We start from the raw sequence: 23,145 nt of genomic DNA on the forward strand, positions 1-23,145 counted from the left end.
AATTCAATTCAGTATTAGAGTGAAAAACTATACTGCTATATACAAGTTCACATTTTAAAGGTTTCTTGGTGACATGAAATTGTTTCTTTTTAAACTCGTAAAATGTGAAAACGGCAGTAGCATTTCCCCCAATACAGTGAAATAACTATTTGTCCCTGCTTAGTATTTTTTAAAATGTGTTTTTCTTCTGTTAAAAAGAGAAAAATTTAGAAATTGTTCAAGCAAAAAGAAAAAATCAAAATCAAATATAATCCTCCTACCCCCAAATTGCCACTATTAAATGTTTGGTATACAGAATTAGCATTGTTTCTCTCTATCCAAGCTTTATTTCCTGTACTACATTTTGTTGTCGTTTTTTATGAGTTCTATAAACTTCTTGTACAGATTATACCTCGATACTTCGTTTTGTTTGGTTGCTCTTGTTTTGTTGTTTGTTTTGTTTCCTTTTTTTTTTTTTTGGATGTGGAACATTGCAGAAGTCTTTATTGAATTTGTTACAATATTGTTTCTGTTTTATGTTTTGGTCTTTGGCGGCAAGGCTGTGGGATCTTAGCTCCTTGATCAGGGATCTAGCTAACCTTACCCCTGCATTGAAAGGTGAAGTCTGAACCACTGAACCACCAGGGAAGTCCTTCCCTTGGTTGCTGATTTGAATGAGATCTTTTCCCATTATGTCTAATTTTAAGATATTTATAATGTTACTGAGTGCTTTATGTAATCATTTTTATTAGCTCTCATAATTTACCCTTTGTTTCCATTAGTTTTTCCAGGACAATAATTTTATTTTATACCAACTACAAAACATAATGTTTCATTATAGAAGTAATATCTGCCATTCGCTTAGAATTTAAAAGAGAACATGGGGCCTTCCTTCATGGTCCAGTGGCTAAGATGGCACTCAATGCAGGTGGCCCAGGTTCAATCCCTGGTCACAGAATACAAATTTTAACACTGTAGAAAGATTGCCTTATTGTACAAATGGTCTCTTTGCTATTTTGTTCTCATCTCTAGAGAAGTCCTGATTGTTCACTTACCCTGTAGAGACTAGTTGAAGTTGTGAATTTTTTTTTAAGTTTAGATTCTGTATCATATCTGATAAAATTAACATTATATTAAAATGTTTTTTCAGCCCTCTTGCTACTACAAGGCTATCATTATATATCAAAATGTTCTTCCTACAGAATAGTAAATTTCTCATAAAAATATATTATTTTAAAATATTTTCAGTGATCGGGTAGATCTAAGAGACTTAACATTTTGACAACACCATAAGTAATTTCTAAAATGTCACATAATGTGAACATGGAATAATATCTAAAACTAAGTGTTCTTAAATTATTTAACATGGAAAATTCTGTTCAAGTAGCCATTAGTCAACCCAAAGCGTTTTAACTATGGGCTAAAGTTGCCACTTTGAATTTTTCACAAATTCACAAGTAAGCATAAAGTGGAAATGGCACAATCACACCAATTGTAATCAACATTGTTGGACTAACAATGCCATTAGTAAAGATTTGAGCCAAGATTTTCCTAAACCAAACTATTTTCCTAGTATTTTCCGTAAACTAGGAAAAGGATCATTCAGAGCAGAAATTTGATTCTTCATATATGTGTGTCAAGATGAGTTACATCAGAAGACACTTCATGTGTAAAAAGCCAAAACTCATTAACTCAGTGTGTATTATAGTTCAGATTTCCCACTGGGAAGCAGTTAGACTCTTGAGGGCCATGCACTGAATTCTATAGGACCCCAATTTAATCATGGAGACTTCCACCCTGAACAAGCTATTGGCCTGATTATTATTATTCGAAGCTGCTACATAAATTTTGTTAAAGCCTCTATATGATTATTGATACCTTTTGTTCCAAGTGAAAGAACGAATATAGCAGCCAAATGGTCATACCATTAAACAACTTTAACGTGATCACCTAGAGTGTTTTCCATGTCTGCTGTTTCCTAGAAAATGACCAGCTTAAAATACTATTCTAAGGAGACATATTTTGGGGTGGCAAATTCCGCTTCCTTATATAGAAATGGTGAGAAACATGGTGTGGCTTTCATGATGTTCCTCTGAAAACCAGGAGGAACAAATCAAATAGGGGTAGACCAAGGTAACTGAACTGGAGAAGGGCATGACCTACGCCTGTATTCTTGCCTGGAGAATCCCATGGACAGAAGAGCTTGGTAGGCTACAGTCCATAGGGTAGCAAAGAGTCAGACATGACTAAAGCGACTGAGCATGCATGCAAGGTAACCAAAATGAAATCTGCAAAACCCCATCTTATTTTAAAGCCTCAATCTTATAATCTTAATCCCAAGGAAATCAATCCTAAATCTAAAAGTGCTGGACTCCCCAAGAAGGAAAAACTAAAACCAGTCAGAGAACTGGTGAGGTCTTTCTTGGATGGAGATGCAAACTTAGACTGTTCGGTTATGCATGGGAGAATGAAATGAAAACTAGACGTGAAAAGGAGTAGACCAGAGCTCAGAAACTGGCTGCTGAATAAAAGCACAAATTTGTTTCAGAGTTTACATTATTTGTCTAGTACTTGTTTTTAGAAAAAGAAAAAAATGTATATTTGATTATCTTTGGGCATGGAATACTTTTCAATTTTCCATGTTTTCTGCACTCCCTATGGTTGTATATCTTGCCACTTCTCTCATTTAACTAACTGGATGGCCCCTGAGAATATTTAATCTTGTCATTCATCTCTGTTGGCTATACATCAAAGCAGCTTTTTAAAAACTGTAAGGTTATTGTTAGGAGAGTGAGGCTATAGTGTGAATTTAGGAATTGTTGTTTCAGTTCTTTTGAGGAGCTAGAAGATATCTAGCTACCACCAGCTACCTTTTATTCATTTCCTCAAATAATATTTATTGAGCACTTACTACTCTGTGCCAGGGACTAGGGATGTAAACAAAAATAAGACAAGCATGTGAAGTGAAGTCGCTCAGTCGTGTCCAACTCTTTGCAACCCCATGAACTGTAAGCCTACCAGGCTCCTCTGTCCATGGGATTTTCCAGGCAAGAGTACTGGACTGGGTTGCCATTTCCTTCTCCAGAGGATCTTCCTGACACAGGGGTTGAACCCAGGTCTCCCACATTGTAGGCAGATGCTTTACCATTTGAGCCACCAGGGAAGTCCTAAGACAAGCATGGAGGGAGACATATATCAGATCAGTAAGCATGAAAGTGTGAAGACTAATACAAATTATCATGGAAAAGAAGAGAATAGAATGCGAGAGAAACAAGGGTCCTCCCTTATTTAGATGGAAAATTCTGGTAAGATCTCTCTGAAGAGGTGACATGTTGGTTAAGCTGAAGGTTGAGAAGGAACCAACCAGGCAAAAAGAAGAAGGAAATGTCTTTAAGACAGAGAGAACCACAAGTGGGATGATGTTGAAGCAGAATGAACTTGGTAGGTCTGAGAAACAGAATGACTGGAGTGATTGAAATGTGGGTAAAGAGATGACCAAGGGCAAGATTATGCAGGACCTTATAGATCATTTAAAGAAGTTGGGATACTATTTCAAAGGGTATAGGTACCATTGAAGGGGTTCAAGCAAGGTAAGATTAGAGCTTTTAAGAGGTTACTTGGGCTGCTGTGTGGAAGATTCACTGTAAAGGTACAAAGTGGAATGCTGCTGTCATCCAGGTGATGGGTGCCTGAGACGGTGCAGGTAGACAGACTGGATGTGCAAAATCTTCCAGAACAAAGAAGACTCTTAATTGATAGGATATGGGTGTGAGTAAAAACCAGTCAGTAGGGAGGGTTGTCCATTTATGAAAGACTTTAAAAAAGAATTCTTTAACAGAGACCCTACAGAAATTACACATTGAGGACCCCTAAAACTATTGAGCAATCATCATGATTCTTGGTAACTTGGCAGAATTTCTGAAAATAAGGATTTGTGCTAACATTCCTTCCATTTAAGAAGATTTACATTGCTGCAAAGACCACCAGACATGGATAATTCAACCTAGTAGATAGTGAACAAAAATGTATGAAAAATGTGTACTCTCTTTTGAGGAACAACTTGACTAGTCTCTTGCCCTGGATGTGCCATAAAAAGATGTTGTTTCCGTTCAGTGCTATTGCAGGTTGGGTTCTTAGGAAGGAGATGCTGAAACAGAGTTTGGGGTGCTAGATATTTATCAGGGATGCATACCTGTGAAAGAAAGGAGGAAGCAAGCTTGGGCAAAAAAAATGTGTTTTCATGCGGGCCCAACAAAGTCTGGGTCAACCCTAAAGAGGACCCTGGAGCAAATATTACCCATCAGAGTGACCTGCATTAAGCCCAAACTGTTGGGCTTGCCTTACCGCCTTGCCTCACTCTGCCTTTTGGTATGGGTTGCTCCAGGAATGATGTGTCTCATGGCAAGGCCTTTGTCTGCAGCTGAGTCCAACCCTGGAGGAGGTGACAGCTAAGCATCAAGTGCTCCCTAGAAGTGGATGACACATCCCCATGTTCTCCACAGGAGCTATGTTGCTGAAGAGAATTAGTAAGTAAGTTGTCTAGCTGCTTTATTTTGTATTTATGTACTTTCTTTCCTCCTGAGAACTCAAGATAAAGCATACACAATTTTTAAATTGTGAAATATCTACCAGTCTCTGGGACAATCAGAGAGAGGTAAGAGATTGGAAGAAGAAAAACCAAGAGCAGGAAAAGCACAAAGAGAAAAAACTAATGGAAGAAGGCTTCTAGGAGCAAAGAGAAACAAATATTAATGAAATACAAAGAGTTATGGCACCCAGTCTTGGAACTTGATTTCAACAATCACTACAGTGAACATTTCTTTAAAACAGGTTTTAAAATAACATTGTAAAATTTTAGCTCTTTTGTTTCCTTGGCAGATATGGAAAACATGAATAAAAGAGACCAACTATTCATGACAATTCAGAAAAATGATAGCTCAGGTATTTTTCCTACTTCCTATTTTATGGTTTATAGTGGATTATGGGTGATATAAAACTGGAATGTTGATTTTCAAAGTTTTAATAATGGAAGGTTCATTTTTTTGGTCATAGTGAAAATTTCTCCGGTTTCCTCACAATAATCAGACCAACCATTCTTTCCTTCACTGTGCTAGTCCTTAAGTCGTTTTGAGCCTTCTTACCATCATGTGACCCATGATATACTTAATAAATCTTAGTTGCTTCACATTGCACAGGAGAATTTTTCACATCATTGAGGTAATGATGCTTCAATTACTCAAATTTTTATACTTCATGTTACTTGCCCTTGGAGTTCAGTTCTGTTCAGTTCAGTCACTCAGTCGTGTCTGACTCTTTGCGACCCCATGAAACACAGCACGCCAGGCCTCCCTGTCCATCACCAACTCCCGGGGTTTACCCAAATTCACGTCCATTGAGTCGGTGATGCCATCCAACCATCTCATCCTCTGTCGTCCCCTTCTCCTCCTGCCCTCAATCTTTCCCAGCATCAGGGTCTTTTCCAATGAGTCAGCTCTTCGCATCAGGTGGCCAAAGTATTGGAGTTTCAGCTTCAACATCAGTCCTTCCAATGAATACTCCAGACTGATCTCCTTTAGGATGGGTGGCTGGATCTCCTTGCAGTCCAAGTGACTCTCAAGAGTCTTCTCCAATATCACAGTTCAAAAGCATCAACTCTTTGATGCTCAGCTTTCTTTATAGTCCAACTCTCACATCCATACATGACTACTGGAAAAACCATAGCCTTAACTATCCTCTACCTATATTTTATTTTATCAAAATAGTTAATATCAAGCTAGACTAGGACGTTTTATATAGTTGGATGGAGAATGCCTGCCCACACATTTTATATCATTTTTGTCTTATCTGGCCTACTAAATTTCTTGACTATCAGTTTTAACCTCTTTGTATTTAATTGAATCAATTTTTCTAAGTTAAAAATGCAACTATGACTTTAAAAGTTCTATTTACTTAATTTGATTCATATGAATGTGATACTTAAATATTCACAGTTGATGACTAACACATTTTCAATAAAAAGAATGATCACACTGTATCTTGACAATATAATTTTGTAAAATTCTCAATATATTAACAAATGAAAGTATTCCTTTTATGTTCTTTTAGAAGTAATTTTATTCAAGGAATATAGTGGTAATACTTTTTAAATTTCCAGAAATAGAATTTCAAATATATTATGAATATTGTAATATATTACTTCTTATATTTGCTTTAGAATGTTTAAAAGTAAGACCAGTAGTCAACATGTTGCCAAAACTCTATTTTGACTTCCAATAACATAATACTATTTCTTTGTCATTTTCTGTTTTTGATGAAAAACAGATAATCTGATATTTCATATGAAAAATGAAATCAGAAGCACCAAGTATAAACCAGTAGACTACCAACAACTGCATGCATTAACTGAAGCAAAAAAGTTAGCTTCTGCCTCTACAGAGCTAAAGGTTAGAGTTGTGTATGTGTGGTTTCTATTAATAGTTTTGGAAAATTGAATTGCTAGGAAGTAAAATGATATTTACAATGAAATGTGAAAATAAATAACATTCTAAATAGTTTTTAGAATCTTCCAACTATTGGTAATAGTGAATAGGAACATTTATTGAATACTCTCAGACATTGTGCTGGGTAGTTTACATGCATGACTCATTTAATGTTTGTAACAATCCCATGAAGCCTGAATTCAACTGTATTTTTAGCAAGAAGGCTATTTCATTAGCTTTCAACAATTTCTCACATAGTCTAAAAAAATTAAAAATGCTAATAAACCGTGGCTTATCATCTAATTTACAGCTCCTTCTGCAGCACAAAATATGCCCCTAGGTGTCTTTTCTAGAATTCTCTTTTTGCCTTGATCTAAGAAGAGGTGAACCTTAACTAGATTTGAAAGAGGTTAATGTTCCAAGTGATTGTGCACAATATTTTAGGACCATAGATGAGTTTAGGATTACTCATGCGATATATTTCCCTCTTATTCAAATAATAGAATACTTTATAAATAGCATTTCCACTGCTTGGTTGCATCCAAAAATCTGATTTGGCGAAGCAACAAATTAAGCAATTTACAAACTTTTATGTTTGTAATATTAAACAAAATATTAAATATTTTGTGTTATATTAGCTTTGCATTGCTTTTTATTGTTAATATTGTTTTACAAAAGCAACTGTCATGATTTCAAGGTGCATTTGTCACCCTGTTCTGGAGAAATCACCATATATTCATGAGCTATGTCCCCTGAAACTAAGGAGACCACTTAAAATGTTGGACATTATCTGTTTCAGGTACAACTTTAAAATAATTTAATGTTATCAGGACATTCAAAGAAAATTTATGGGAAAATCTCTTATATGACTATCATCCTAATAAACCATTTTCATATTTCTGACTTCTGTGCTAATCCATCATATATATACCATCTGTACACATTTATACATATGATGAATATTTACTATGTGCCTTGAATGTACAGTGGTGAACAAAATACAACACCTACTCTCGTGGGGTGTAATATTTCCAGGAGAGAGGAAGAATAATGCTGCTGCTATTAAGTCACTTCAGTCGTGTCCAACTCTGTGCAACCCCATAGACGGCAGCCCACCAGGCTCCCCCGTCCCTGGGATTCTCCAGGCAAGAACACTGGAGTGGGTTGCCATTTCCTTCTCCAATCCATGAAAATGAAAAGTGAAAGTGAAGTCGCTCAGTTGTGTCCGACTCTTCACGACCCCATGGACTGCAGCCTACCAGGCTCCTCTGTCCATGGGATTTTCGAGGCAAGAGTACTGGAGTGGGTTGCCATTGCTTTCTCCAGGAGAGGAAGAGTAGAAGCTAGTATTTATCAAATAAGCCCTGAAATGACATTAGTAGTACTAAGAATGCGCGTGCGTATAGCTAAGTCGCTTCAGTCATGTACGACACTTAATGACCCTAAGGACCGTAGCCTGCCAAGTTCCTCTGTCCATGAGATTCTCCCGGCTAGAATACTGGAGTGCATTGTCATGCCCTCCTCCAGCGGACCTTCCCGACCAGGGGATCGAATCTGGGTCTCTTAAGTCTCCTGCACTGACAGGCGGGTTCTTTACCACTAGTGTCACTTAGGGAGCCCATACTAAGTGTAAGCTAAATCCACCCCCTGCCAAAAAAAATGTCTGGTGTACAATAACAGAACTAGATACTAATTGGGTGGGAAGGAAGGCTTTTCTAAGGAAGTGACATTTAATTGGGATCTCAAGGACAATAAGAATTAGCCAACAAAACAGGAGTGATAACTACTCCAAGTAGAAAAAGATGCTTTATTACATCCCAATTATTGGATATTTAGCTTGTATCCAATTTTTGACATTGAAAATCATATTTCCATAAATATCTTTATGCATAGACACCTTATGTGGATAAATTCCCATGACTGGGATGTCTGGGCCAAAAATTATGAATGTTTTTTAGTTCTCTCCCAAAGTACTGTTGTAACAAATATGTCACTGCAAACATTTTATCTATGCCCTTTTCAGCATTGGAAAATGTACAGTTGACTCTTGAGCATTGCAAGGGTTAGGGATGCTGACCATCTGCTTGAAGAACATCTGTGTAAAACCAGACACATATTTTGGATGATTCCCCATATTTTGGATGATTCCCCATATTTTGGATGATTCCTCTTATTTGAATAGGGAATCACTGAATGTTAAAAGTCAATATTTTGTCAAAGTGAATTTCTCTTTGAAGATAGAATTGCTATCAAAGAATAAACATTTTTAAATTATTAAGGTGATTTTTAAAGTTTGGCATTAAGTGCAGGGATAATAATTTCCTAGCACTGTCAGCTAACTAGGCTGCTTCTCTGGTTACTGTGTTATTCATCTGTGAGGTTAAACGAATAACCATCCACAGCCAATATTTTAAATAACATCAAGTACCTTTTTGTTCACAGAATATAATTTACGAAGACGCTTTTTAGTTACATATTTTCTAGAAAAAACTTGTTATCCGGGATTCATAGCTTGGCAAATCTCAAAGAAATCTCTTGCTTTAAACCACCAAAAATGATTCAGTACTGAAAATGTCTGTAGCAATCATTTTGGCAAGCTTTTTGCTTTCATTTTTGGTATCCATAGATTCATAATAATAAAGAATTATCCATTTAAAGCATTTTTGTAAAATCTATTGTTTTGAATTTTGGTCAGTGAGAACAAAATGTGTCCTGGATACCTCATCATTTTCTAACAGTCTTTTTTCCTTTCTACAATTTTCATTTTTTATTTTATTTTATAAGGAAGATGTATTGGGAATGTTATTTTCATGATTTTTGGATCCTTCCCTTCTCATTTAATTTAGAGATATCAAATTTTCATTTTGCTTTTAATTTATTCTTCTAAGATGTGAAGAATTCCCAAATAGGACTTTTTCTTGAAAGACTCATGGCTTAAATGGAGTTAGATAACGGAAAATTAAATACAATTCTTAAGATTTATTTTGTTTAATGTTATGAATGCTAATATATCAAACAGCCTACACCAACTAGAATTATGATAATACTGTCTCTGTTATCCTTTCTTATATTATTGTTTAACTTTTTGTAAAATATGTTGGCTAAAAAATTATATTTTATTCTTCTTAATGTTAAATAGTTAACATATTCTCTCAATATTTATATTATCAGTCAATTCTCAATTTATTTTACTAATTAAATGTGCTCATTTTTTGCACATGAAATTAACAGCTTTAACAATCATTGTTAGTTACTACAGCACTTTACTGTGGCAATATTAAATGTAAAGATACTTAACCTGAATGATAGAATGTTAACATTTAAAGCACATAGGAAGATTTTTGCTTCAACTTACATCTAGAATGCTTACCTATATTTGAAAAGCAGTTAACAATAAGTATTTTTATCTAACAATAAATTCAGGAAACTTCCCTGATTTGTTTTACTGATATTGTTATACTGATTTGATGTGATAGTGACCTATATAATTGCTACATTATTAATCATGCACAAGTTATGGTATGCTAGATAAGATGCCAATGCTCACATTAAGTAATCTAGTCTTTCAAAGGCAGAGACTGAACCTGAAGCCAAAGAGTAGATATGGACAGAAAATCAATACCAATTTTTGGTAAATTAAATGTTAACTCTTCATTCCCAATTTAAGTACAAAAGAGATATTTATAATTATTTTTATTTGAATTTCTTTGCTTAGCAAGAATGAATATTTATTCTTGTCTAGCTCAAGTAATCCATCTACTATTTCTTGTTTTTAAAAACATTACAACATGGACAATTGCAAGAATATGCAACATTAGAGTGAATGGAGTTATTAATCTCCACATGTAATTATCCACCTTCGACTATTAACAATTCTTGACCATTGTTTCCTCTTTGTACTCTCACCTCCAGTTTCCCTCTATAACAGATTATTTTGAATCAAATCTCAGATATTATAATATTCATCATAATTATTTCAGTGTGTAACTTTAAAAGATTAGGGCTATAAAACCCCAAACCCTATAATACCATTGCTATTAAAATGTTAATGATTTCTTAATAATTTCAAATAATCAATGTTAAATCTCCCTGACTGTCTCCAATTTTTTCAAGTTTTTCCAAATTAGCATCTATATAATATCCATATATTATAATTGATATTTACTTTTTTAAGGTTTCCTCCTCCATACTCTTATACTCTTATAATTTATTTTTTGAAGAAATTATAGTATTTGTCCTTTATAGTGTCATATAGTCTGGATTTTGCTGATTATATCCTGGTGGTGTCATTAAACATGTTTTCCTATCTCTTGTATTTCCAGTAATTGGTAGTTATTTGCAGAGACTTGATCAGGTTCAAGTTTAATTTATTTTGGTAAGAACACAATGACAGAATCTCTGTGCTTGTCTTTTTTCATTACAAACAGTGCTGCAGTGGATAGCTTAGTTTATTTATCTTTTTATACTTTGGCCAATATAGTTTTCAGGTAGATTAGTATAGATATGATTGCTAGATCAAAGAATAAATCCATATGAAACTCCAAATTCCCTTCTATGGGAGGTTGCATCATTTTGCATTCCCACTTGAAATGTAAGAGAGAGAATGTTTTCCCATAGCCTCACATCATAGTGTTTTGTTGAACATTTGAATTTTTGCCAATTGATGTTAGATGAGGAATGACATCTTAGTGTAATTTTAAATTTTGACAGTTTTCATTGACTTATAATTCACATATAGTGAAGTACACAAATCTAAAGTGTACATCTCAGTGAATTTTGACACAAGCATATGTAGCCAGCACTTAAATTGTCTACTAGTTACTGCTGCTTCTATCTAAAGATGGGTCATCTGGCCCATAGGACTTTTTTGTTTGTTTGTTTGTTTCTTTTTTTTTTTTTTATAAATTTATTTATTTTAGTTGGGGGCTAATTACTTTACAATATTGTAGTGGTTTTTGCCATACATTGACATGAATCAGCCATGGGTTTACATGTGTTCCCCTTCCTGGACCCCCCACCCACCTCCCTCCCCATCCCATCCCTCTGGGTCATCCCATTGCCCCGGCCCTGAGCCCTTGTCTCATGCATCGAACATGGAATGGTGTTCTGTTTCACATATGATAATATACATGTTTCAATGCTATTCTCCCAGAACGTCCCACCCTCACCTTCTCCCTCAGAGTCCATAAAATTGTTCTATGCATCTGTGTCTCTTATTCTGTCTCGCATATAGGGTTATCGTTACCATCTTTCAAATTCCGTATATATGCATTAGTATACTGTATTGTTGTTTTTCTTTCTGGCTTACTTCACTCTGTATAATGGGCTCCAGTTTCATCCATCTCAGTAGAACTGATTCAAATGTATTTTTTTTAATGGCTGAGTAATATTCCATTGTGTATATGTACCACAGCTTCCTTATCCATTCGTCTGCTGATGGACATCTAGGTTGCTTCCATGTCCTGGCTATTGTAAACAGTGCTGCGATGAACATTGGGGTACACGCCCATAGGACTTTAAGGGTGCCTATTTAGGGTTTTATTATCTTGGCTCATCACAGTAAACTAAAAAGAAAACCTCTACTTTCTGATGTTTTTATGAATGCATACTTTTATCATTTTTAATTCATCAGCATTCTGCATAAATAATTATCTACCTTAAATATTGACTTCAAATGGCTTGTTGCTCAGCAAACTGAATTGGAATAATTTAGAAATTACTCTATTGATAAAGATACAATATTAAATCTTTTTATTTTTAAAAAACTTTCTTTTTTAAAAAAGTTTTTGGCCTGAGGATAGAAGGAGAGTCTGAGTGAATTTACAAAGAAATCAGGATGTTCTGCAAAATATTGGAAGTGTCTAGTGAAAAATAGTAGCTTTATTTTGACTTTTATAGTCTATCTAATCGGTCTTTCCCTGGGTCCAAAGGCAGCAGCATTGATTTTTTTTTAAGCTATAAAAATCTGTCTACATCTTTCACCAATGTGTTTTAATTTTTTTTACAATATGGACCAAATATGTCAAAGAAATCTAATTTTAAAAGTTTTGCCTGATGCAACAAACTCCAGAGACTATAGATGGCAAACAGTTGGAATGAGTTTTAGGCATTCTTCAAGCAAACACAAGAGTGTCTGAATTTAGAAACACTACATATGTACTTTTTTTTTCAATGAAATAGAGATGGCTATATGTTTTTCTGCAATGACCTCTTCTGATTTAAATATACTTTTCTCCAAAATTTCATAATTGTAGCACTCTTAAGATTTGACTTTGTGTTTCTTTAAGTGATGCTTGGGTTATTTTGTTTTCTTATACTCCTAATTTTGAATCAGTAACCAGAACAGCGGAAAGATAAACTCAAGGTTACAGTAATCAGTGAATGACAGCTAGAAATAGCATGCATTATACAGTCTTTTTAGAGTTTCTCTTCTGAAGTTTTTATATCTTCAATATTGATCTCTTAAAGCTTTCAAAGTACTGAGTATTCTAGTAGCAGTAAAAATATAAAATATGCATATTTCATTGAGTTTCTGATTTGAGATTAGCACTTTTATAGATATTTAAAAGTATTAATATGAAGTACACAAGTTCAGCATATATAAATACACAAGTTCAGTGTCAGTCAGAGTCTAACCAGGAGACAGACAAATACTTAAGGATTTATAATAGAGGGGTCATTAATGCAGGAAATAGTTACACAGGTGATGGAGTTGAGAAGCCAGAGGGCTGTGAATCAACATAGGGATTAGAACAGAAGGAAGTCATTATCTTGCCTGGGTTGGAGAGACATTTAGCAAAAGCAAAGTTGTAGCACACCCCATAGGCTGAGGTTACCCAGAGAGAGCTGGAACCAGGGTAGAACTGTCAGGAAATGTTGGTGCAATGGAGAAAATGCAGATGCTTGTGGAGACTGCTCTGAGAGTAGAGAGGAGTGAATAATCCTTTGGCTTGCCTTTCCTCCCTCCCTCCAATCACCCACTACCAGTGTCTCCCTTTGGCTGAACCCAGCTGGAAGGCAGTTTCAGGGGTGTCTGAGAAACACAGGCTGCTCTCTGATGTGGAGCAGATGAGGGAGCTGGCCAAGAATGGATCTTAAGGCAAACAGAACCAAGCCTGACATAGCTTATTAGCAGAAACCCCAAAGCATGAATTACGTACTACATTTTTTTTGAAAAGTCATAAAATTTGGGAAAAATTAAATTGATTTGAAAATTTGTGTTTCAGTGTTCTTTTTCACTATTTCCTTGTTTAATACCTTCAAATAAAGATTTGCTTGAAGTTTTAAAAAACTTTATTTACAAAGTCATGGAGTCAAAAGATTAAAATTGTACATACAATTCAAGGTCATATTTCTAGTAGATGCTGAAACTAAGGCCAGTCCTCCTAATAACTTATCCAATGATTTTTTTTCCCATCCTGTGCTGAAGGATTACATAAAACCAATCCGAACACCAAGGTCCTATGTGATTCTGATATTTATGACCTTGATGGTCTTGACCAAGTTTTTTAACCTATTTGAACTTCAGTGTCCTCATCTGTAAAATGAGAATAATGATATTATGATGCTTGGCAGGGAAGATGTGTAAAAAGGCAAGAAAATATATAGAATATTCATGCAAATTTTCCTTGAGTTGGATGAATTAAGGTGTTATTTATTGTATGTATGGAAAATAGATTTTTTCCTTTGTAAAGAAAGGAAAATACCTTTCTTTAGAAAGATGCTAGTGTTAGAAAATGCATAAATAGGATTGAAAAAGAGAAAATATTTAACTTAGAAAATACAAATTAAACATTTTTATTTTGGAAACACTTAAAAAAATCAGAATTGCTTCTCTTTTGTTCCTCTGAATCTAGATCAGAAAAACAGTGCAGACTTCAAAGTTATCTAAAGAACAAACACTAATGAAGCAACACAAGCAAGTGTGGTGGCAAGAACACCAAAGGCTAAATGAAGTCAGGTAAGAACTGAGAGAAATCTCAATATGCAGGAATTACTGAGTTGCACTTATCTAGGTAGATGTTCTGTAACTTTCCATTTTAATTAAACCATTATAATCAGAATGTAACATTACAGTTGAATTGGACAGTAAATCAAATTAAATTCCTTTTCTTTCTCACTGTAAACCAGCTATACTCCAATTTTTTCAAAAAACAAAAAAAGAACCCTTTCATTTCTTCATTTTAATTTGGAATTTGGTAAATATATTAATCTATTAATACATTTCCTTTCCTTTGGAAAAAAGAGATAATCTTCTATATCTGCTAATCACTTGCTCCTCTGCACTCCCATTCATACTTGTATTTATATTATACGTTAGCACATTGGATTATAATGTAATGCTTACATATTTGTCTTCTTACAAAGTGGTAAACTTCTTGGGGACAAACATCCCATCATATTCATCTTTACCTAGGATACACAGAAAGAGATAGATAAATGTTTTCAGTAAATGAACTAAGGGATTCAAACTGAGTGATTTCTAAATGTAGCTGTATCATAACTAATTCAGTTTGGATTTTTGACTTTTGCTGTTATTTTCAGCAGTCACTTTGAGATAAATTAAAACAAGATAATGATTTTTTGTGGTGGTGATTTAGTCGCAAATCGTGTCCGACTTTTGTGATGGACTGTAGCCTGCCGGGCTCCTCTATCCATGGGATTCTCCAGGCAAGAAGACTAGAGTGGGTTGGCATTTCTTTCTTCAGGGGATGTTCCTGACCCAGGAATCGAACCCAGGTCTCCTGCATTGCAGACAGATTCTTTACCAACTGAGCCACAGTTTATACTGGGTCTTAAATGTAATCTTTGAGAGAGAAATTCCTTTTCAAAGGTCAAAGCAGGAAGAGGAGGCAGATGTGTTTCCCCTCCTTTTGGGGCATATATATTAGTTTTAATGATGATGGTATTTATAAAATACGCTTTTTAAAGTATATACTTGTAAGCATATATTTTATAAAAAACATAATTTTGTGGTCTCATTCTAAGCTAAATTTCCAAGTATTAATACCATTAACTTTATTTTTGACATGCATGCTTTTCATATTATAGGAGTTTCCTATTCTGGCAAGTGATTCCTATATGTGACATAAAAGGCTCATAAATGGAAATAGTTTTACATTATTATATAACTTAAAGAAAAAATTATATAGATTTTCTCATTCATATTTCCAAAATAAAAACAAATCACGTCTATCTTATCCCTCAAAATGTCACCTTTTATGGAGATAACGTTTGAGCTCATTGGAAAATTTTCTTTTTAGATTTGCATAATTGAAAAATGAAAGCCAATAGGAAGTTTTAATTATGGTGCTCACTGATGCAGACTCCAATGTAAAGACGCTGGAGAAAGTTATCTTGGCTATTTCATACCCTTCTATCTGTGTGTATATGTTGTTCTTGAGGTAGATAATAGAGGCATATACATATTATTATGGAAAGTAATTCTTTCAGGCTGAACTGGAATGACACAAAGATGATGGAAATGAAGAATATTCAAGTAACAACATTATGTCCTGAAACTTGTAAGAACTGAAATTGGATAAACAAGAATTCCAAGATAACTTTCTGTGTTATTCTAGAATGTAGGCTAATTTCAACGTGTAGTCAGTGAAATTAAAAACTACTAGTGATGGAAAGAAAGTTCAAGAAATGGCTAAAAGTTCAAGAATTTAAGGACCACTAGAAAATCAGGAGTTTAAACTCTGTGTCTCTCAATCTTTAAAATCTATATTCCCTTTTAATAAAAGATTGAAAGTAAAATATTTTTATGTATCACCGTAAGAGACTTCATTTAAAAATCTCAGGTCCCCAGGAGGTAAGGGCTTCCAATGGCATCTAGCTTTTGCTGGGTAATTTAGTATATACCAAGTAGTATGTTGGGGCATCACTGGTGACTGAGACAGTAAGTAATCCGCCTGCAGTGTGGGAGACCTGGGTTTGATCCCTGGGTGGAGAGGATGCCCTGGAGAAGAGAATGGCTACCCACTCCAGTATTCTTGCCAGGAGAATTCCACGGACTGAGGAATCTGGTGGGCTACAGGCTATGGCAGGTTGCTGAGTCAGACGTGGCTGAGTGGCTAACACTTTCACTTCACTTTCAGGTAGTATGTTCAGTACTTTACATGCTTTGGTTCATTTATTCCTTACAGTGACCCTGCAGAGTAGGTATCATTGTTATTCTAATTTTACAGATGAGAACCTTGAGGTTCAGAGGATTAAAGTTGTTTGCAGAAGGTAAATCAGCTAGTTTATGTGGAGATGGTATTGAATCATTTGCCTTTAACTCCTAGGCTCATTGAGCATGGATCTGAGCAGCTTTTTCTTTTTTTCTAGGGGAGTCCATTCACATCACCTGAGATCTAATTGGTCTAGCCTTGCTAGGAAAAAAAAAAAGTAAAGCATTTCCCTAAACTTAGTTCTTTGAAATCTATCATAAGAAGATTATATGATTAAAATTTCAAAGTATAAAATTATATTTTATATTTAAATTTATAAAATTTTATTTACTATACCATGGTTTCCAAACTATACCCCTTTGAAGACCTTGATACACTTTGGCAGGAGCACTTTCTTCCTTGTTTCAGAATGACTGGTTTAGAGATTAGGAGGAGGTTATTTATATTGGCCATGTGGTAAAGAATTACAATTATTATTTTAATAAGAACTTTTGAATAATAAAGTTTGAGAGGTTTATTTGTAAGCCTTACTACTTTTACTATAGTTTCTTTTAGAAATATATGTGGTCATATACTCATAATTTTAATTTTAAAGCGTTATTTAAAAAATAGCACCTTCATCCAGAAAATATCATAAGGTTTTACCAATAATTAAATATTGTCTGGAAAAGTGTCTTTAAATATGAAAATGAGGCCAGTATCCATACTGTGTGACTCAGGCCATCTGAGAATTCACTGAGTTCATCCCTTAGCCAATCATTGTACGATTTCCTTCCCTGCCTTCTCTGGTACACAGAAATTGGGACAGCCTCTTTCAAGAGAGAAAAGCCAATCAAACAGATAGTCTGAGGTCCCCAGCTGTCTGCACTGCTGAATTCTTTCCTTGTTGGAGGGGTAGAGCTCTGGCCTTCGGCCTGTCTGGTGCCCTCATTTTCTGCTGATCTTCTGTCTGTTAGTTCCAGTGAAGAACTTGAACATCCTCTCTTACTCCGTCTTTCACAGTCCTTGCCACTGTGCTGCTGTTTGCATAAATGGCTTTTGACTCCACCACTTTCCAGTGCCCCATGGTTCACTTGTTCTGCCTAAATTGGTAACTTTGCCCCAGAAATCCCAAGAGGCTCTGGGTAATTTTTGATATCCTAAGGAGACTGATTCTACTACACCTGGAACTTTGGCAGCATCTTGGAAGGGCAAGGAGTATGAAAGTAGACTTCTGAGAGCTCAAATGTGTCCTCACCAGGCTGGTTTATCTTGCAAGAGGTTGCATTGCAACTGGGTTTATCTAGGAAGTAGATTAATATATCCTCTTGGCCACCAGTCACACAAAAACTCAGGAGAATTTTTGCAGTATCATCATATTCAGTGGTACCAGAGGACAGGTCAAGTAGAAGTAGCAAGTACTTAAATTGGCAGGTTTGGACAAGGAAAGTTGCCTTCAATTTGTCCCATCTTCAGATGCAGAGGCAATTGTATGCACTGCAGAGTTCCGACTTGGTGAACACTTGGCACTAAGTCTACATGTCAGTGGTGAACAGGCAGGGTTCTCCTCCCAAGAGTTACCAATTTTAATGCCTTTGAGTCCATTGCAATTTTTATCTATATTTCCTAAATCAAATTCTACAAAACAGATATATTCTTAAAGATACTCCATGGAGAATAATGAATTTCCTTGTCCCATAATTAGGAAAATATTTCATATTTCATCCCTTTTTGGAGAACCTCAATGCACTTTAGCATAATCAAGTTTCTGAAAAATCCAGCACTATGTAAACTTATCTAATTTGTTTAGTTCACGGTTTCCCAGTTTTCCCTAACATCTTATTGATGTTTCTGTTTTATAGGACACGATTTGGGAAACAATGTATATTTTCAAGATTGTCTTGTAGTACTTGCTTCTGGATTTTGTTAGCCAATTAGGAGAGACTAGAGAGCCAATTAGAGAAATAGACTAGTCTTGCATGTTGGGTCAGCGCTGTTGATATAGGAAGTCAGGATGGAGCTTACTAGAATTATTATATGCACAGTAGCAGATTGATCTCCTGTATGAACAAAGCCTGTTCTATTGGTTTTTATGTTCTATTATGGCTTTCTGGATGATGAAAATATAAGGGGACTGAGCTAAATAATTTAAAAGTGCTACATTTTGGTTTAAAAAATCTAAGTAAAACTTCCCTGGGGGTTCAGTGGTTAAGAATGTGCCTTGTAACTATAAAACACTGATGAAAGAAATCAAAGATGACACAAATAGATGGAGAAATATACCATGTTCGTGGATTGGAAGAATTAGTATAGTGAAAATGAGTATACTACCCAAAGCAATCTATAGATTCAATGCAATCCCTATCAAGCTACCAACGGTATTTTTCAGAAAACTAGAACAAATAATTTCACAATTTGTATGGAAATACAAAAAACCTCAAATAGCCAAAGCAATCTTGAGAAAGAAGAATGGAACTGGAGGAATCAACCTGCCTGACTTCAGGCTATACTACAAAGCAACAGGCATCAAGACAGTATGGTACTGGCACAAAGACAGAAACACAGATCAATGGAACAAAATAGAAAGCCCAGAGATAAATCCATGCACCTATGGACACCTTCGGAGAAGGCAATGGCAACCCACTCCAGTACTCTTGCCTGGAAAATTCCATGGATGGAGGAGCCTGGTAGGCTGCAGTCCATGGGGTCGCTAAGAGTCAGATATGACTGAGCGATTTCACTTTCACTTTTCACTTTCATGCATTGGAGAAGGAAATGGCAACCCACTCCAGTGTTCTTGCCTGGAGAATCCCAGGAACGGTGGAGCCTGGTGGGCTGCCGTCTATGGGGTCGCACAGAGTTGGACACGACTGAAGCGACTTAGCAGCAACAGCAGCAGCATACAGAGTGAAGTAAGTCAGAAAGAAAAACACCAGTACAGTATATTAACACATAAATATGGAGTCTAGAAAGATGGTAATGATGACCCTATATGTGAGACAGCAAAAGAGACACAGATATAAAGAAGAGACTTTTGGACTCTGTGGGAGAAGGCGAGGGTGGGATGATTTGAGAGAATAGCATTGAATCATGTATATTATCATATGTGAAATAGATCACCAGTCCAGGTTCGATGCATGAGACATGGTGCTCAGGGCTGGTGCACTGGGATGACCCTGAGGGATGGGATGGGGAGGGTGGTGGGAGGGGGGTTCAGGATGGGGAACACATGTACACCTATGGCTGATTCATGTCAATGTATGGCAAAAACCACCACAATATTGTAAAGTAATTAGCCTCCAATTAAAAAAAAAAAATGTGCCCTGCAATGGAGAAAGTGCAAGTTCGATCCCTAGTCGAGGAATAGGATCCCAAATGCCACAGGGTAATTAAGCCCTTGTACTTCAACTGTAAGAAAAAATCCCAAATGATGCAACAAAGATCTGATGCAGCCAAATAAATATTTTTAAAAAATATGTTATGAAATAACTTCTGGGTATACTCCACTATCATGCACCCATTCTCAGTATATCAATTTTATCAGTTCAGTCGCTCAGTTGTGTCCGACTCTTTGCGACCCCACAGGCTGCAGCATGCCAGGCTCCCTTGTCCATCACCAATTCCTGAAGCTTGCTCAAACTCTTGTATATCAAGTCGGTGATGCCATCCAACTATCTCATCCACTGTCATCCCCTTCTCCTCCCACTTTCAATCTTTCCCAGCATCAAAGTCTTTTCCAACGAGTCAGTTATTCGCATCAGGTGGCCAAAGTATTGGAGATTTAGCTTCAGCATCAGTCCTTCCAATGAGTAGTCAGGACTGATTTCCTTTACGATTGACTGGTTTGATCTCCTTGCAGTCCAAGGGACTCTCAAGAGTCTTCTACAACACCACAGTTCAAAAGCATCAATTCTTCAGCACTCAGCTTTCTTCATAGTCCAACTCTCACATCCATACATGACTACTGGAGAAACCATAGCTTTGCTTAGACGGACCTTTGTTGGCAAAGTAATGTCTCTGATTTTTAATAAGCTATCTAGGTTGGTCATAGTTTTTCTTCCAAGGAGTTAGCGTCTTTTAATTTCATGGCTTCAGTCACCTTCTGCAGTGATTTTGGAGCCTCGAAAATAAAGTCTGTCACTGTTTCCATTGTGTCCCCATCTATTTGCCATGAAGTGATGGGATCAAATGCCATGGTTATGATCATGGCATCCAGTCCCATCAATTTCATATGTAATCTTAAAAAAACTTTTGACTAAGACCACATGCTAAAGAAACAGTGTCATCTACAATAGCACCCCCTCCTTTTTACCGGTAAACAAAACCTTTGTCTCATATTTGTAAATTGGCTTAAAAGATGATGGCACATGTATAAAATAGAATACCATGCAGCCACTAAGGTAAAAATTAATTATAAAAATTACTTAGAATAAATAAATATTTATTATTATTAAAGTTAGTTTTCAAAAATCTTAATGTAAAATGGTATATAGGCTATGATTACAACTATTTAAAATATTCATGCATATAGACAAGGGCTAGAAACTTACATACAAAAATAAAAATAATCATACTAAAGTGTTATAATTGTTGCTATTTTCTAATTTTATACCATTTAAATTATTGTATCTTAACAATCATAATAAATCAAAATTCTTTTTATGATTTTTATTAAACCTGCCATAAATAAGGGATTGAGTACAGTATTTTTTTGTCCATTTAGTGCTGGCTATAGTTTTACTCTAAAATGATTATATTTAAATAATATAGCAAAAGTTTATTAAGATTTATTATATTTTTGGTATATAATATATATACTTTTACTCCCATTTCCCTAGGTCAGGACCTTCTCATCTCTGAACTTTTTAAATAACCTCCTTGTTGGTTAAGGTTTGCCTGGTCCCCTCTTCATCTTCCATTTTTATTGACCACCCTTCCAGCCCATCCTCCATCTTGTTGCCTTGGAAATCTTTCTGAAACACAGATCTGAATTGGTGTGGTCAGCTTAATATCCCTCAGGGGCTCCCCACTTCCCACTACTCTCTCCACCTGAAATAGTGCAAGGACATATCCTGTCCTTGCCTTGCTAATGCTGTTACTTCTGAGGTATGCAGCCATACTTCTGTCTGTCTCAGTGTCCTGGGGATTATCTAATTGATGTTAGGAATGTAGTATGCTGTCTGAATTAATGAACAGGTGAATGAAACCACATTAGATTGAGTATTTCTACTGCTAGTTATTTTTTAACTTGTATATATGTTTATGATTATAATATAATTGATTAAGATAGTGTCTATTTCAGATACAAAATGGAATCTGAAATAAAATCCTTATTCAACAAAGAGAACATTGGAAATGAATGTCTTTCTGACCTTACGAATTTTGGTAAGTTTTTTTTTTGGTCCCACATTTAAAGGGGAGTTTTGTTTTAAAGATGAAAGTGGGCCACACATTTCATGTTCTTTTGATATTAACTGCTGTTTGTTTTTTTTTTAAAGGAATCAAAAAAATCTGCATCTTAATGACCTGTTCTTGAAGAAACTTAATAATGTGTTGCTTTGATTTTGTTTCACCATAGAACAGGAGTTATCAGAACAATGGTGCATATATCTTAAAAGTGTAATAAATCCTATTCAGCAATTGAGAGAAGATCTGAAATACAGACAGCATCAGATTTCACAGTATTCACACTCACACTGTGAATCTAACTGTGTGAAAGTCTTGGAAGAGGTCAGTATATCTCCTTTACTTTCAATAATGTAATATTTGGAAGGGTCTGAGATAAATGTGTATGTTTTGTGTGCTTAAATAGAAGGTATAGCAAATTCTATGCCTGAATCTGTCCAAACATGCTCATTTCTCACCTAGAAATGTTACAATAACCTCATAACCCTGCTTTCCTCCTTTCTCCTCCTTCCAGTGTATTCTGAGATCTTATCCTAGGGACCAGGATCAAGTCATCTTCCTAGTAAATCCCCTCAGAGCTCCTACTGGCCCATGGTTCCTCCTGTAGTAGGGGTGGGGCAAGTGTGCAGCCTGAGCTCCTGACCTTTAGCGCAAGATCCTTAGTGTGAAACCTTTAAAGAGAGACTGTTAGAGGGAGATCCTTAGAGACCGTTAGCATGTGACCATTAGGGAGTGACCGTTAGTGCTGTGGTTACAAGTCCCACTTCACCAACAGTCAGCCACGAGGTGGTCCTCACAGCACAAAGTGTGGTGAGAAGTGGATCTCCACCCTCTCCCTGGGGTGCTCCAGGCCCTCTGACCTCTAGCCAGCAGGTGAGCTGGTAGACCTGGGGAAAGGCTGAGGGCTGTGTCCTCCAAGGCTCCAGAATCTTCACTACGGCCATCCACTGGCCAGGCCCAGGCCCTGAAGCAGCAGCAAACCTCTCCCCAATCCCCACTTTTCAGACCTAACGGTGGTGGCAGTCTCCACGGGCTACAGTCTGTAGGACCAGGTCCCCCCAGCTTTGGGCCATGTGACAGCTGGATCCTGGGCGTCTTGCTCCCTCAGTGATGGTGGCTGGGCA

General features: G+C 36.0%; 1 protein-coding gene across 36 annotated transcripts in view; it reads left to right on the forward strand.

The window, feature by feature from the left end:
* CCDC148 (coiled-coil domain containing 148) overlaps window positions 1-23,145 on the forward strand; it is a 330,637-nt gene that overhangs the window by 84,239 nt on the left and 223,253 nt on the right. For 13 of the 36 annotated variants that reach the window (XM_081582922.1, XM_081582919.1, XM_081582900.1 and 10 more), the window contains 5 exons: window positions 4,858-4,920; window positions 6,301-6,422; window positions 14,315-14,418; window positions 21,918-22,000; window positions 22,194-22,345. In XM_081582922.1, the coding sequence (XP_081439048.1) occupies window positions 4,860-4,920; window positions 6,301-6,422; window positions 14,315-14,418; window positions 21,918-22,000; window positions 22,194-22,345 (522 nt within the window). In that variant the 5' untranslated portion in view covers window positions 4,858-4,859. Of the gene's footprint in view, window positions 1-3,271; window positions 3,421-4,363; window positions 4,510-4,837; window positions 4,921-6,300; window positions 6,423-14,314; window positions 14,419-16,463; window positions 16,562-21,905; window positions 22,001-22,193; window positions 22,346-23,145 lie in introns of all 36 variants that reach the window. The other 23 variants (XM_081582931.1, XM_081582929.1, XM_081582928.1 and 20 more) reach the window with 12 other exon arrangements.

The sequence above is a fragment of the Giraffa tippelskirchi genome, chromosome 3, assembly GCF_054371585.1.
Source record: "Giraffa tippelskirchi isolate mGirTip1 chromosome 3, T2T-mGirTip1v1.2.pri, whole genome shotgun sequence".
In the NCBI taxonomy this organism is placed as follows: domain Eukaryota; kingdom Metazoa; phylum Chordata; class Mammalia; order Artiodactyla; family Giraffidae; genus Giraffa; species Giraffa tippelskirchi.